Here is a 16,828-nt window from a genome sequence, read left to right on the forward strand (position 1 = left end):
TTGATCCAGGAGACAGACATATTGATCCAGGAGACAGACAAACTGACTCTTTGAAGCAAAAGTGGTTACCTGTGTTGAACTGGTTTATTTTTTAGAAAATATACAAATACACTGGATTACTATTACGACTACTACCACTGCCAATACTACTGATAGACTACTGATGATAGCAGTACTATCATATTGAGGCCTACTCTAACAGCAGTACTATCATATTGAGGCCTAATCTAACAGCAGTACTATCATATTGAGGCCTAATCTAACAGCAGTACTATCATATTGAGGCCTAATCTAACAGCAGTACTATCATATTGAGGCCTAATCTAACAGCAGTGCTATCATATTGAGGCCTAATCTAACAGCAGTACTATCATATTGAGGCTTAATCTAACAGCAGTGCTATCATATTGAGGCCTAATCTAACAGCAGTACTATCATATTGAGGCCTAATCTAACAGCAGTACTATCATATTGAGGCCTAATCTAACAGCAGTACTATCATATTGAGGCCTAATCTAACAGCAGTACTATCATATTGAGGCCTAATCTAACAGCAGTACTATCATATTGAGGCCTAATCTAACAGCAGTACTATCATATTGAGGCCTAATCTAACAGCAGTACTATCATATTGAGGCCTAATCTAACAGCAGTACTATCATATTGAAGAATTATGGTGATTCGTCTGTGATTATACTACGAATTAATGATGTAAACAACACTCCTAGACCAGCAGAGGTGAGGTGTCTCTGTCATGACCTCTCTCTCTCTCGGAGCGGTAACTAGGACGAATTATGGGGCAGGTTGCTAGGCGACCTGGTTCTGGGAGTCATAATATGCAGGAGAGCAGAGGGTGAATCGTCTCCAGTCGAATGAGCAATGGAACGAGAGAGAGAGCGAAGCAGGAGAAGCTGATCAATGGACTTTTATTAATGGACTTTTATCAATGGACTTTATTGCACAAAACTGTCGAGACTGTCAAGGAACCCACATCATTCCTGTGAAACTTTCCTGTTTGGTAAACGTGATAAACGTTCTTCCTGATAACTGTCAACTGCGCCGTGTGAGAGGTGTTCATTCTGCCCGGGGATAACCAGATGTTTATGTGAGCACGAAAGAGGGGTCGACAAATAAACACAACGCAGGACACTATCGGTGTAGCCATCACCCACTGGGATTATCGGAACATCTAACAATATTGAGGCCTAATCTAACAGCAGTACTATCATATTGAGGCCTAATCTAACAGCAGTACTATCATATTGAGGCCTAATCTAACAGCAGTACTATCATATTGAGGCCTAATCTAACAGCAGTACTATCATATTGAGGCCTAATCTAACAGCAGTACTATCATTGATTGATTGATTGAATTGATTGAAAAGTTTATTAACAGATTGCAGAATGGGTACAGTACAGTACAGCTCAATACATACAATTGTTAAGGGGATGCAGACCAGAGAAAGACTTTCGTCTTGTTTACATCAGGGTCCCCCATTTTCAATTCATCATATGACACACACGACATACAGATAGACAGTACTGCTACATCTATACATTTATGACATACCAGATTTGCAAATACAGTACTGTTTGTGATACAAAAAAATCCAGAAAAGGTGTGTATATACATTTGACATAGAAACTGTACATTGGAGGAGGTTGGGTAGGTGGGGTGGGGTTGGGTGGGTGGGGTTGGGTGGGGCTGTACATAGGAGGTGGGGGGGGGGTTGGGTAGGGGGGACACACTGTACATTGGAATACTGACAAAGCCATACTTGGTCTTTACTGTACAACTGGGTTAGGACATTTGTAGGGGCCAGTTTCGAATTGCAGTCTCCCGTAGATGTTCTTTGAGAGTGTTTTTGAAAGTGGGTAGTGATTCACATTCCTTTACAGCTGTGGGTAGGGTGACCAGATGCAAAAAGTCCAAAAGTGGGACAACAGTAAGATTTTGGTGGGACAAAGTGGGACAACAGTAAGATTTTGGTGGGACAAAGTGGGACAAAGTGGGACAGATAGATAATGTAAATTTTTGTATTAGAATAACTGCCATGGTCTTCACTGAATAGATTTAAATCAAAGGTTAAAGGTTAAATCAAAATAAGTACAAATTAAATACCACCTAACATCTGTTTTAAATATTCAAACGTCATCACTTGACAGGAATGTCTTGTGTTTGATATTCCCTGTTAACACAGAACTAGGGAAAACAGTGTAGTATAATACAAAAATAATAATACAAATAAATTGTGTTTCTATATTAGAATAACTGCCATGGTCTTCACCGAATAGATTTAAATCAAAGGTTAAAGGTTACCACAGTCGGCTGACCTGTATGAATGGGAGTGTTGTACTGTGTGATAGACACTTGTTATCTCAGCTGCAGTGACCTTGTCCGTCTGGCTATCATTGTTTGGTTTAAAAAGAAACGTATCCATAGATCTGGATGTTTCTTTTTGGTGAGCCACTTTCAAGTGAGACTCACGTCCACTGTGGCGCTTCAAGTCGTATTCTCCTCCATGCGCAATTGAAAACGAACTATGACACAAAACACAGAAAGCCTGCTGCGGATTTCCTGCCATCTGCCTCATCTGTGTCGTTTGCCAGTCTTGGTTGTAACTGCAGGTCCGTTTCTTTTTACTGCTTTCCATCTTGAACTAGTTTGCTTGTAATGTTGTTGTGTTTTTTTGACCAATCAGATTTGCGATATGAGGTAGCGTCTCGACTCAGTCTCAGTCACGTCACAAGCAGGCAAGCAGCGCGCTAAAGTACTATAACCAATCAGAGAAATGTGTGTGGACAAGAGGCGGGTTGCTACGTTTACTGTCTGTAGGGAGGGGCTTTTAGACGCATGTTTTTTTTGGCTTCGAAAAGAGGGACATCCTCTCAATATGAGGGACGTGGGACATTTGGTCAAATGGTGGGACAGTACAACCAAAAGGGGGACACCTGGTCACCCTAGCTGTGGGTAGGGCGTTCCACATTGATGTGGCATAATTGCGAAACGTGTTTAGTCCCTTGTTTGAGCCGAATCTGGGTTTCACATGATTTGTGGAACTCCCTCTGGTGTTGTGATCGTGGTATTCACTGACCTTTGGGAAGTATTTTGACATGTACATGGGTACCTTGGTCGTGTAGTGTATCTTGTAGACCAGGCCCATTGCAAGTTGCTGTACTCTGTCGTCTACTCTAAGCCATCCTAGGTTGTCAAAGTGGGCAGGGGTGAGGTGGGTTCTAGGAGTCAGGTCAAGTAGTAGTCTGACTAGTTTGTTTTGAGATGTTTGTAATTTGGTTTTTAGTGCCTTTGAGGTGCTTTGGTACCATGAGGTGCAAGCATAGTCGTAGTACCCTTGAATGAGTGCTCCTGCCAGAGTCTTCAGGGTATTCTTGTTTACCAGAGAGGAGATCCGGTACAAGAATCGAGTTCGTTGGTTGACTTTTTTTATTACATTGGATGCCATTTTGTCACAGGAAAGATTAGCCTCTAGGATGGAACCCAGGTAGGTAATTTCATCTTTCCTTGTGACAATATTGTCACCCACTGTAACTGAGAAGCCGTCATATTGAGGCCTAATCTAACAGCAGTGCTATCATATTGAGGCCTAATCTAACAGCAGTACTATCATATTGAGGCCTAATCTAACAGCAGTGCTATCATATTGAGGCCTAATCTAACAGCAGTACTATCATATTGAGGCCTAATCTAACAGCAGTGCTATCATATTGAGGCCTAATCTAACAGCAGTACTATCATATTGAGGCCTAATCTAACAGCAGTACTATCATATTGAGGCCTACTCTAACAGCAGTACTATCATATTGAGGCCTAATCTAACAGCAGTACTATCATATTGAGGCCTAATCTAACAGCAGTACTATCATATTGAGGCCTAATCTAACAGCAGTACTATCATATTGAGGCCTAATCTAACAGCAGTACTATCATATTGAGGCCTAATCTAACAGCAGTACTATCATATTGAGGCCTAATCTAACAGCAGTACTATCATATTGAGGCCTAATCTAACAGCAGTACTATCATATTGAGGCCTAATCTAACAGCACTATCATATTGAGGCCTAATCTAACAGCAGTACTATCATATTGAGGCCTAATCTAACAGCACTATCAGACAGCAGCCTGGACTCACTTGAGGAGCACCTTGGCCCTCTGGTGGCAGGACAGTGCACTCCACGCCTCAAAGCCCCTGACAGCAGAGGAGACACACAGAGACACGTCCTCCTCCACAGCACACACTGTGCTACACACACTGTCACCTAGAGAGAGAGAGAGAGACACACACATGCACAGAGACACACAGAGAGAGAGAGAGAGAGAGAGAGAGAGAGAGAGAGAGAGAGAGAGAGAGAGAGAAAGAGAGAGACACACAGAGAGACACACATAGACAGAGAGACACACAGAGAGACACACAGACAGAGAGGGACAGAGAGATACACAGAGAGAGATACACACACACAGAGAGAGGAGAGAGAGACACACACAGACAGAGAGACAGAGAGAGATACACAGAGATAGAGAGGGGGAGAGAGAGAAACAGATAGAGAGAGACAGAGAAAGAGAGAGACCGACAGACAGACAGACAGACAGACAGACAGAGAGAGACAGAGAGACACAGACAGGGAGAGAAACGGGGGACGATTTGTTTTAATTTTAATTTAATAAGAGTAGAGCTCAATCGGTCCTTATAATGGGTGACCAGGCTACATAAAGTAAACATAGTCATTGACGTGTAATTATTAAATTTTCAAATGGTGACAAATGCTAAATAAACAATAACAGACGGTGGTGACGATGACGTGTCCCTCTACCTGTAGAACCAGCCAGCGTGAGTGAGTCTCTGTCTGCCGGGCGGACGAACTCCCCATCGATGAACAGACCCAGGGCACGGGAGCGATGGTCCAGCCACGCCTGGGGGAGACGGGGGGGGGGGGGGAGATGATGCAACCAGGCGGACACAGAAACACAATACTTTAACATAATTGGTTAGACTAGCCCACACTACTAGAACAGTTACCCTCATAATTCAAAACACACACCAACTCGGCAGGTAAACTATAAAATAGCGCTGTGCAAGCTAATTATCCTAGCCAGCCTCGTTTGCTACTTGAGCTCTACGTCTCCTTCCGCTGTCGGCCATCTCCTTCACTGATTGGTTGTTAGTGCGTGTGCTCATATCCAAGCTTGGAAAATCGATATATCGAAACTTTGCGACCACGTTTCATGTTTATTTCGAGGAAATAATTTATCGCGATAGTTATTGTTATCGTTTTATCGCCCAGCCCTCACCTCACCATTACCAGTGTTAACCACCTCACCATTACCAGGGTTAACCTCACCATTACCAGGGTTAACCACCTCACCTTTACCAGGGTTAACCTCACCATTACCAGGGTTAACCACCTCACCTTTACCAGGGTTAACCTCACCATTACCAGGGTTAACCACCTCACCTTTACCAGGGTTAACCTCACCATTACCAGGGTTAACCACCTCACCTTTACCAGGGTTAACCTCACCATTACCAGGGTTAACCACCTCACCTTTACCAGGGTTAATATCACTGACTACCTCAAGCAACCTGAGAAGTGGGGCAGAGGGTGCAACACAACTGCTGCGAAGAAAAGGATTCAGCCCCAGTGTGGTACGCTGGCACTGTGCTCCAGGTGAAGAAAAGGATTCAGCCCCAGTGTGGTACGCTGGCACTGTGCTCCAGGTGAAGAAAAGGATTCAGCCCCAGTGTGGTACGCTGGCACTGTGCTCCAGGTGAAGAAAAGGATTCAGCCCCAGTGTGGTACGCTGGCACTGTGCTCCAGGTGAAGAAAAGGATTCAGCCCCAGTGTGGTACGCTGGCACTGTGCTCCAGGTGAAGAAAAGGATTCAGCCCCAGTGTGGTACGCTGGCACTGTGCCCCAGGTGAAGAAAAGGATTCAGCCCCAGTGTGGTACGCTGGCACTGTGCCCCAGGTGAAGAAAGAGCAAACCCCCTGAACACACTATACAACATAAAATACGATGTTGGTGATGAATGGGAATTCCCACTGACTGCTACAAGACTTGCAAATTGGAGACCTTACAATTGAAAAATGAGAGATGATGATGAATTAAGTTTGGAGCTCATTATTTCTAAGTAACTTGGTTTTATTATTAATATGAAATGCATTCTATGTGTTATGCATTTGTAATCATATTATTATTATTATTTACTCAACAGTAAACTGCTTTGACAAGTATTTTATTTTGACAATGTCTGGAATCTTTGTCATTTGACTGGTTTAGTCATAACATTTCAAACAAAGGGCTGTTCAAAACCATGGTAATAATTATTAATTAAATATTCTTTGTTGATTACTTTGGCTAACGTCTCCTTATTATGTTACATTGACCCGACATCGAGCCTGCTAATTGTCAATGGTAACGTAATATGTATATTATTTATATATATATTAGGGATGTTCGATATTGGCTTTTTTACCGATGTACCGATATTGTCCAACTCTTAATTTCCGATACCGATATCAACCGATACATGCAGGGTCCCCCCCCCCCCCAAAACACAACATTATGCATACTTTTCACAATAAATAAAATAAGAATTTGTTGTTCTTACTTGCTTACCTGGGTAAATAAATGTAAAGATTTTTTTTAAATTTTTAAACAGATACCGATAATTTCCGATATTACATTTTAATGCCAATATCGGCCGATAATATCGGTAGGCCGATAATATCGGACATCCCCAATATATATGTATATTTATTAGGGCTGTCAGTTTATCGCGTTAATTAGATTAATTAATTACACAGCAAATTATCGCGTTATGAAAATTGACGCAAAATTAATTACAGCCGACCTATATTTACTTTAGACAAGTGGCAAATCGGTGCGCTTTTATTTTGAAATCCACGCTTGAGTTGGGCGTATTAAACTTGGCCCATTGAATGACCCGTAGCCTACTTGATCGTCACTTCACACATGCGTCGTCTATCAAACAAAACAAACACACAAAGGAATTAGCTCAGCTGGAACAAGATGTCAGCATCACCCGAGGCGATACTCCTGGGACCTATGAACGGCAAGTTCAATTTCAAAAAGAATATAGATGGGACAGTAAACAAGACCATTGTAATATGTAGCTTATGTCAAAAAGAATTTGCGTATCACCGAAGCTGCTCTAGTCTAACGTATCACATGAACGCTAAACATGTCCAGGCAAGTTGTTCGAGCAGCTCCAGTGTAGCTAACGTTAGCTCCAGAGCAACTCGCACGCTTCGTCAAACCACTCTTGGAGAATTACCGTTAGGCAAACGGTTGAGTAAATCCACCACAGACAAACTAACCAACAGCGTCGCGAAGTGGATAGCAAAATATTGTAGGCCAATAGCTATAGTGGAAGATAAGGGTTTAGCGGAGTCATTTCGAATAGCGTCGTCTGACCCAAATTACAAGCTACCCTCGAGAGCTACAGTGATGAAAAGGATCCACAACATGTATGACACAGAGAGGGAGGCGAGGGAAGAAGTGTTGGCACGGGCTGGCCCAATGGCCCTAACGGGTGATCACTGGACGTCGGTGGGCAATCATAATTATTTGGGTGTCACAGTGCACTTGATCGATACTGAGTGGAAACTGCAATCATTTGCATTAACGGTGACCAAAACTGTGGGCCGCCATTTCGCCGATGCGTGTGCTGAACAGTTCAACACAGTAATAGAGGAGTGGAATATAAAAGATAAAGTCACATCTATTGGGACTGATTCCGCCCGTAATATGATAGCAGCAGCGCGCTATATGCCGTTCCAGCACATGCCATGTGCTGCACACGTGCTGCAAAGAACCATCACAGTCTCCCTTGAGGACAGAAGCCTTGACACCACCCTGGCAAAGTGCCACAAGATTGTAGGCCACTTCAAGCACAGCCCTGCCAGTACAGAAGAACTGCAGCAGCAGCAGACTGCCCTCGGACAAGCAAAAGAGCCCATGATACAAGATGTATCCACAAGGTGAGACTGTTTAACTACCTGTTGTATGCTTAGGGTAAATTTAGTGTGTGTGTGTGTTTATTTCTTTGTGTTCTGTACAATTGCATCATGCTGCATTAACAACCCCCAGTGGGACTAATAGTTATTTTATTGAATTGGAAGGTGGAATTCGACACTGGCCATGATCTCACGGTACCTGAGGAACCAGGAGGCTGTGACTGCCACTTTGGCCCAACAGAACCACAAGCTGTCCATGCTGACCCCCACAGAGTGTGACAAACTGAAGAAGCTGGAGCTTGTACTTGAGCCCTGCAGGTAAGTGTCTCTCCCTCTCTCTCTCCCCCCATACACCCCCCTCCTCTCTCTCTCTCCCCATACACACACCTCACACCCCACTCTCTCTCTCCCATACACACACCTCACCCCCCAATCTCCCCCATACACACACCTATCTCTCTCCCATACACACACCTCACCCCCCCCTCTCTCCCCCATACACACACCTATCTCTCCCATACTAGGGCGGGCCATACTTTTTTTTTTTTGGAAAATCAATCGAGTGGGGTGTCTAAAATACGTGTTTTTTTGTGGGGAATTCAAATATGGGATTATTTTTCTAATCGGATAACTCCTACCTACATTGTTTTGGATTTCAAAATGGCCGATTTGACCATTTTTCACCCCTTGGCCATACATGGATGCCAACATGAATCTGAAGGAAATCATAACATGCAAGGTGTCTAAATGATGTGTTTCTTAATGGGGAATTCAAATATGAGTTCATTTTTGGGATAGAATAGCTCTAACCTACATAATTTTGGATTTCAAAATGGCCGATTTTACCATTTTTCACCCCTTGGCCATACATGGATGCCAACATGAATCTGAAGGAAATCCTAACATGCAAGGTGTCTAAATGATGTGTTTCTTAATGGGGAATTCAAATATGAGGTCATTTTTGGGATAGGATAACTCTAACCTGCATAATTTTGGATTTCAAAATGGCAGATTTTACCATTTTTCACCCCTTGGCCATACATGGATGCCAACATGAATCTGAACATTAACTGTTGCTGCAGCAAAGACAAAAAGATTCCTGTGAAAGATATTGCCTACATCAAGGGACAGAGGGAAAAGGTTGGAAGTAAAGGACCACACCAAATGGCTGGAGCTGATCTGCCTGAGCACAAGAGACAGGTGAAAACATTGGAAAGGCAGGGGATGGAAAAGAAGGCAGAGAAAAGGAGAAGGGGCAAAGAAGAAAGCTTTGCAGCAGCAGACAAGGTTGCCAGGAAGGATTTTGAGAGCTTCCTTACAGTCCCTGAAGTTGAGCTCATTCCTGAAACTGACCCTGCAGCTTCAGCAAAGCTACGGAAAAATTATGATGAGATTCCAAACATCGCCCTTGCTAGTGTAAGGTATGGCATAGGTCTAAGGCCACCTGCAGCTATAGCAACTGCAGCTCTGATTGATGCAGGACTCATCTTAGAAGTAAAGTGATTGAAAAGAACAAGGTTAAGAGAGCACAAGAAAAGTTGATGCAAGAGCTGGGGGAAGAGTTTGAGGAGAAGTGCAGGGAGGAGGGGGGGATCTCCTGTATCCTCTTTGATGGGCGGATTGACATGACCAATGTGATGATAGAAGCTGAGGGCAGTGACCAATCTTTTCCTGCAAAGATCAAGGAAGAACACTATAGTGTTGCTAGTGAGCCTGGCAGCAACTATCTGTTCCACTTTACACCAGAGAAAGCAACTAAAGAGGAGTCCCATGCAGAGAAGATTGCTAAGGTCCTGTTTGCCTGGCTGAAAGAGAGAGGTTCTGATAAGACCTTGTGGGCCATTGGAGGAGACTCGACCAATGTCAACACTGGAGTGAAGGCAGGTGTAATGCGGAAGCTGGAGCTGCACCTGGGGAGAAAGCTGGTCTGGTTGGTGTGCAACCTGCACACTGGTGAACTTCCACTGCGCCGTCTCATTGTTGAAGTTGATGGGGCTACTCTGTCAGACAACAAATTGTCTGGGCCAATAGGACAGCTCCTTGATTCTGTTACAGACTTGGAGATCAATCCTAACTTCACCAGGATCTTTCTTGGCCCTCCGCTGATCAAGCTGCCTGAGAAGATCATTCAAGATCTCTCAACTGATCAACACTATGGCTATAAGCTGGTCTGTGCAATCAGGGATGGAGTGCTTTCTGCAAGGCTGGCTCTGCTGGAGATTGGACCGGTAAACCACAGCCGCTGGCTCACCACAGCAAACAGACTCCTCAGGCTCTGGGTGTCAAAGCATCAACTTAAAAGAAAGAACCTGAATAATCTACAATGCATTGTGGAATTCATCATTGGAGTGTATTATCCATGTTGGTTCAACATGAAGGTCAAGCACTCCTGGATCGAAGGGCCTAGGCACATCCTGTTTCAGCTGGACTGCCTCAAGTCTCAGAGGAAGGAGGTGCTGGATGTTGTGATGCCAACTGTGAGAAGATCTGCTTGGTATGCCCACAGTGAAGCCATCCTCCAAACACTGCTGTGCTCTGAGGATCAAAAAGAGAGAATTGAGGGGGTGGAGAGAATCCTGGCCATCAGGGGAGAGGGGGATCCAGACACTCAGCTGGGAGACTCCTGTGTCAGGATCAGAAGAACACCTCACATCAATAGTGACGCTTCCAGCATTGGTGGCTTAATCAGCTGGTCAGAAGATGTGTCAGAGCCACCTCTCACCTGCTCCCTAAGCACCTCCGAGGTGAAGAACTTCATCAACACCCCCATGGAGGTTCTCGACTGGCCTTGCCACACACAAAGCATCGAGAGGGTTGTTAAAATGGTGACTGAGGCCTCTGCTAAGTACTTTTCATACGAAAAAAGGGATGGAGGGATCAGGGCTCAGGAGACCAGCAGGAGGCTGATGTCCAAGAATGAATCCAAGCAGGACTTGTGCAACCTGATCAAATTTAAGAAGATAGATGATTGATGGAGCCCCATGGATTTTCTCAATAGGCTACATTGAGACGTTTGTTAAAATGGTTACAGAGGTTTCTGCTGAGTAGTTCTGGAAAGAGCTCACCTATTTATGGCTGACGTTGACTTTAAGTTTGTGTTTGTAGGTTGGTGGCTAAAGCAGTACAGTAGGAGATCTTGCCATCCAAGAATGAGTCCAATCAAGATATTGGAACCTGGCAAAGTTCAAGAAGTCAGGAAATCGAGATGTAGCACTTAGGTGTTTGTGTGCATTACAAATACAATTTATTATTGTTAGTATTATTATTATTGATCTTTGGAGTTGTATCCAGTTATATACAGTTCACTTGTTAATACATTTGATGGCTTTGTCATTATAAATGATTTCCCATATATTTTTTATCTTTGCAATTTTGTAATACAATACCAATGGGTTCAAATGGTAAAATCAGCCATTTTGAAATCCAAGATTATGCAGGTTATATTTATCCTATCCCAAAAATGACCTCATATTTGAATTCCCCATTAAGAAACACATCATTTAGACACCTTGCATGTTAGGATTTCCTTAAGATTCATGTTGGCATCCATGTATGGCCAAGGGGTGAAAAATGGTCAAATCGGCCATTTTGAAATCCAAAACAATGTAGGTAGGAGTTATCCGATTGTAAAAATAATCCCATATTTGAATTCCCCACAAAAAAACACGTATTTTAGACACCCCACTCGATTGATTTTCCAAAAAAAAAAAAGTATGGCCCGCCCTACTCCCATACACACACCTCACCCCCCTCTCTCCCCCATACACACACCTATCTCTCTCCCATACACACACCTCACCCCCCCCTCTCTCCCCCATACACACACCTATCTCTCCCATACACACACCTCACCCCCCCCTCTCTCCCCCATACACACACATATCTCTCTCCCATACACACACCTCACCCCCCCCCTCTCTCCCCCATACACACACCTCACCCCTCTCTCTCCCATACACACACCTCACCCCCCCCCCTCTCTCCCCCATACACACACCTATCTCTCTCCCATACACACACCTCACCCCCCCTCTCTCCCCCATACACACACCTATCTCCCTCTCATACACACACCTTCACCTCTTTCTCTCTCGCTCTCTTGTTTCACTGCAGGTATGTGACTGAGCTCCTTGGAGGGGAAACCTACGTCTCATGCTCTGTGGTGCTCCCCGCACTCTGCCACCTAAACCGCATCATGGACCTCAACGAGGAGGATCCGGGCTACATGGTAAAGTTCAAGGCCAGCTTCACGAAGGACCTGGACGCACGCAAAGCGACCCTCAACAACAGATGGCTGAAGCTGGCTACAGCCCTCGACCCGCGATTCAAGGACTTGAAGAGCGTACCAAAGGACGAGAGGGATGAGGTGTGTGTGTGAATGAGAAGACCAGTGTTAAGTCCTTAGGCTGTCATGAAAAGTCCTATGCAACTAATTAATTGTCCCTCTTATTAGGTGTGGACCTGGCTTAAAGAGATGCTGCCAGGACCAGAAGCAGACAAAGCTGCTCCACAAGCCACAGAGGACGAGCCACCAGCGAAGAGGACCCTCCTCCTGCTGTCTTCAGACTCTGATTCAGATGAAGTCAGGGTACTGTCAGGACAATTAGACCTCTACAAAGCTGAGCCCAGCATCGGAATGAATGACTGTCCACTGGAGTGGTGGGCAGCTCACGCAAAAGCCTATGGACAGCTGTCTCCTCTTGCTCGCAAATATCTGGCTACTCCTGCTACCTCTGTGCCATGTGAGAGGCTATTTTCACTTGCAGGTCACATAGTCCAAAAGAAGAGGGCAGCCTTACTCTCAGACAATGTAAACAAGCTTGTTTGTCTTAGCAATTGGCTCAAGGAATAGATTTGTCATGCATACAGTAGACCCTGCACTAGACCCTGCACTAGACCCTGCAGTCATGCCCCAGACCCTGTAGTAGACCCTGTAGTCATGCCCCCAGAAACTGTAGTAGACCCTGTAGTCATGCCCCCAGACACTGTAGTAGACCCTGTAGTCATGCCCCCAGACACTGTACTAGACCCTGTAGTCATGCCCCCAGACCCTGTAGTCATGCCCCCAGACACTGTAGTAGACCATGCCCCCAGACACTGTACTAGACCCTGTAGTCATGCCCCCAGACACTGTAGTAGACCCTGTAGTCATGCCCCCAGACACTGTAGTAGACCATGCCCCCAGACACTGTACTAGACCCTGTAGTCATGCCCCCAGACCCTGTAGTCATGCCCCCAGACACTGTAGTAGACCATGCCCCCAGACACTGTACTAGACCCTGTAGTCATGCCCCCAGACACTGTAGTAGACACTGTAGTCATGCCCCCAGACACTGTAGTAGACACTGTAGTCATGCCCCCAGACACTGTAGTAGACACTGTAGTCATGCCCCCAGACACTGTAGTAGACCCTGTAGTCATGCCCCCAGACACTGTACTAGACCCTGTAGTCATGCCCCCAGACACTGTACTAGACCCTGTAGTCATGCCCCCAGAAACTGTAGTAGACCCTGTAGTCATGCCCCCAGACACTGTACTAGACCCTGTAGTCATGCCCCCAGACACTGTAGTAGACCCTGTAGTCATGCCCCCAGAAACTGTAGTAGACCCTGTAGTCATGCCCCCAGACACTGTAGTAGACCCTGTAGTCATGCCCCCAGACACTGTACTAGACCCTGTAGTCATGCCCCCAGACACTGTAGTAGACCCTGTAGTCATGCCCCCAGAAACTGTAGTAGACCCTGTAGTCATGCCCCCAGACACTGTAGTAGACCCTGTAGTCATGCCCCCAGACACTGTAGTAGACACTGTACTAGACCCTGTAGTCATGCCCCCAGACACTGTAGTAGACACTGTACTAGACCCTGTAGTCATGCCCCCAGACACTGTAGTAGACACTGTACTAGACCCTGTAGTCATGCCCCCAGACACTAGCTTGCTGTGGGCTGTTTTGATTTTTGAGGATACTGTAGCTTAGTGTAAACTGTTATTGGCTGTATCAGCAACAAATGTTACCTTATTGAGAGGTATGTTTTCATTCATTTTATTTTATTCAATTTAATAAAATTGATTTCTAAAGCATTCTTCACTTGCAGGTCACATAGTCCAAAAGAAGAGGGCAGCCTTACACACAGACAATGTAAACAAGCTGAAGCTTGTTTGTCTTAGCAATTGGCTCAAGGAATAGATGTCATGCATACAGTAGACCCTGTAGTAAACCCTGCACTAGACCCTGATTTTTGAGGATACTGTAGCTTAGTGTAAACTGTTATTGGCTGTATCGGCAACAAATGTTACCTTATTGAGAGGTATGTTTTCATTCATTTTATTTATTTATTTATTCAATTTAATAGAATTGATTTCTAAAGCATTCTTCACTTGCAGGTCACATAGTCCAAAAGAAGAGGGCAGCCTTACACTCAGACAATGTAAACAAGCTGAGGAATAGATGTCATGCATACAGTAGACCCTGTAGTAGACCCTGCACTAGATCCTGCAGTAGACCCTGCAGTAGACCCTGATTTGAGGATACTGTAGCTTAGTGTAAACTGTTAGCTGTATCAGCAACAAATGTTACCTTATTGAGAGGTATGTTTTCATTTTATTTATTTTATTTATTTAATAAAATTGATTTCTAAAGCATTCTTCTTGGTGTATTTAATTGATCAGTCACCTGCCACAATAATGTAATGTCCTTGAATTTTAAATATTTATATGAATATGAAATATAAATATGCGATTAAAATGCGATTAATTAGATTAATTAATTACAAAACCTGTAATTAATTAGATTAAAAATTTTAATCGCCTGACAGCACTAATATTTATATATGTATATTATATATATAGATTTATATAAAATAGTTACATGAAAATAAATGGGCTTATCATAACTCAGTTCACATAGTTCACAATACTATGTTTCGCCTATTATATAAATCATTTTCATAAATCACAATTATTTATGAATTCATCACATATTACTACAAATCATGTTCAGCACAAAGGGAGCAATGTTACTTATAACAATTTTAAGTGATTGGGGTAAATGGAGCGGTTAAAGGTGTCTTTAATCATGATTTCCGCATAAATTACACATATATGTGTCACCTCACAGCGCTTTATGCCAGATCTCTACATTTTCATTTTTCAGATTATTCCAGATTGCTAAAGTACAGAATCTAAGCTTTCAAATGATGTGTCATATGTTGACATCTGAGAATGTTTTGAACACGATGTGCCCAATTATAACTTCTAAAACTGGCTGTGTTCTAAATTACCAAAGAGGTGAAAAGGTGTCTCAAAGGAAGGCAACTTTTCACACTTCAGACAGTTTCAACTGGGCGTCAACAAACCCCCCTCCAGCAACGCCCCTCACCTGAATAACATTAACATAATTAAGTGCTGCTGAATCAGAGTTCTCTCTCCTCAGGACCCCTGTCTCTCCAGGACCCCCTATCTGGACTGTATAGGACTGTGAAGCTATGTACCCCCCCCCCCCCATGCTGCTTTGACACCAGAATTATTGTTAAATCTATGTCACAACGAGAAAAAGCAACAAAGTCCTCACTCAGTGACATGGGCCTAATGTTATGTAGCTCTGCAAGCTGCTTACACACTGCTTATCATATCACTCCTAGCTACACATACGCACGGTCCTCATGTCATGAGGTGATGAGCATCTTAAACTATCTGGACTCAGTGGTTAAGAGGTGATGCAGCATCTTAAACTATCTGGACTCAGTGGTTAAGAGGTGATGCAGCATCTTAAACTAGCTGGACTCAGTGGTTAAGAGGTGATGCAGCATCTTAAACTAGCTGGACTCAGTGGTTAAGAGGTGATGCAGCATCTTAAACTAGCTGGACTCAGTGGCTAAGCGGTGATGCAGCATCTTAAACTAGCTGGACTCAGTGGCTAAGCGGTGATGCAGCATCTTAAACTACACACACACACACACAGTTCTCATATCCCTCCTAGCCACCACAACCTAATGTTATGTAGCTCTCCACCTTGCTATCTGATGCTCATCACCTCTCTTAGACACTGATGTAGCAGTACTGTCTACCTCTATGTCATGTATGTCAATGTTATGATGCATTGAAAATGGGGGACCCTGATGTAAACAAGACGAAAGTCTTTCTCAGGTCTGCATCCCCTTAACAATTGTGTGTATTGAGCTGTATTGTACTGTACCCATTCTGCAATCTGTGCTGAGATTATAAACTTGTTGTTATTACACACACACACACACACACACATGGACCCTGCATCCATACACTTTCGTCTTGTTTACAGCTCTCCACCTTGCACCTTGTAACGTTAACGCAGCTGTAAACTGTACTTTACTATGGAATATACATGTATTGTTAGAAAATGTTTTGGATCTAAATCACTTGGAGTTTGAAAGTGATATCAGAAGAAACTACTCAACCTCGGCTGTCTTTAACTATGAATGAACACAACACTCTAACTCACCATGTTTAGATAATAAAGTACTCAACCTCTACTTGTCTACTGTCTGACTGAACACAACACTCTAACTTACCATGTTTAGATAATGAAGTACTCAACCTCTACTGTATTTAACTATGAGTGAACACAACACTCTAACTTACCATGTTTAGATAATGAAGTACTCAACCTCTACTGTATTTAACTATGAGTGAACACAACACTCTAACTTACCATGTTTAGATAATGAAGTACTCAACCTCTACTGTATTTAACTATGAGTGAACACAACACTCTAACTTTTGTGTTCACTCATAGTTAAATACAGTAGAGGTTGAGTACTTTATTATCTAAAGATGGTAAGTTATAGTGTTGTG

The 16,828-nt window shown here is 43.7% G+C and overlaps 1 protein-coding gene across 1 annotated transcript in view; it reads right to left on the bottom strand.

Moving 5' to 3' along the window:
* Window positions 1–16,828, bottom strand: part of aldh16a1 (aldehyde dehydrogenase 16 family, member A1) — a 95,451-nt gene that overhangs the window by 57,892 nt on the left and 20,731 nt on the right. The window contains exons 2-3 of the mRNA XM_084329403.1: window positions 4,833–4,932; window positions 4,154–4,280 (exon numbers count right to left, since the gene is read on the bottom strand). Of these exons, the coding sequence (XP_084185529.1) occupies window positions 4,154–4,280; window positions 4,833–4,932 (227 nt within the window). The remainder of the gene's footprint in view (window positions 1–4,153; window positions 4,281–4,832; window positions 4,933–16,828) is intronic.

Source organism: Notolepis coatsorum (assembly GCF_963971535.1).
Source record: "Notolepis coatsorum genome assembly, chromosome: 14".
Classification (NCBI taxonomy): Eukaryota; Metazoa; Chordata; class Actinopteri; order Aulopiformes; family Paralepididae; genus Notolepis; species Notolepis coatsorum.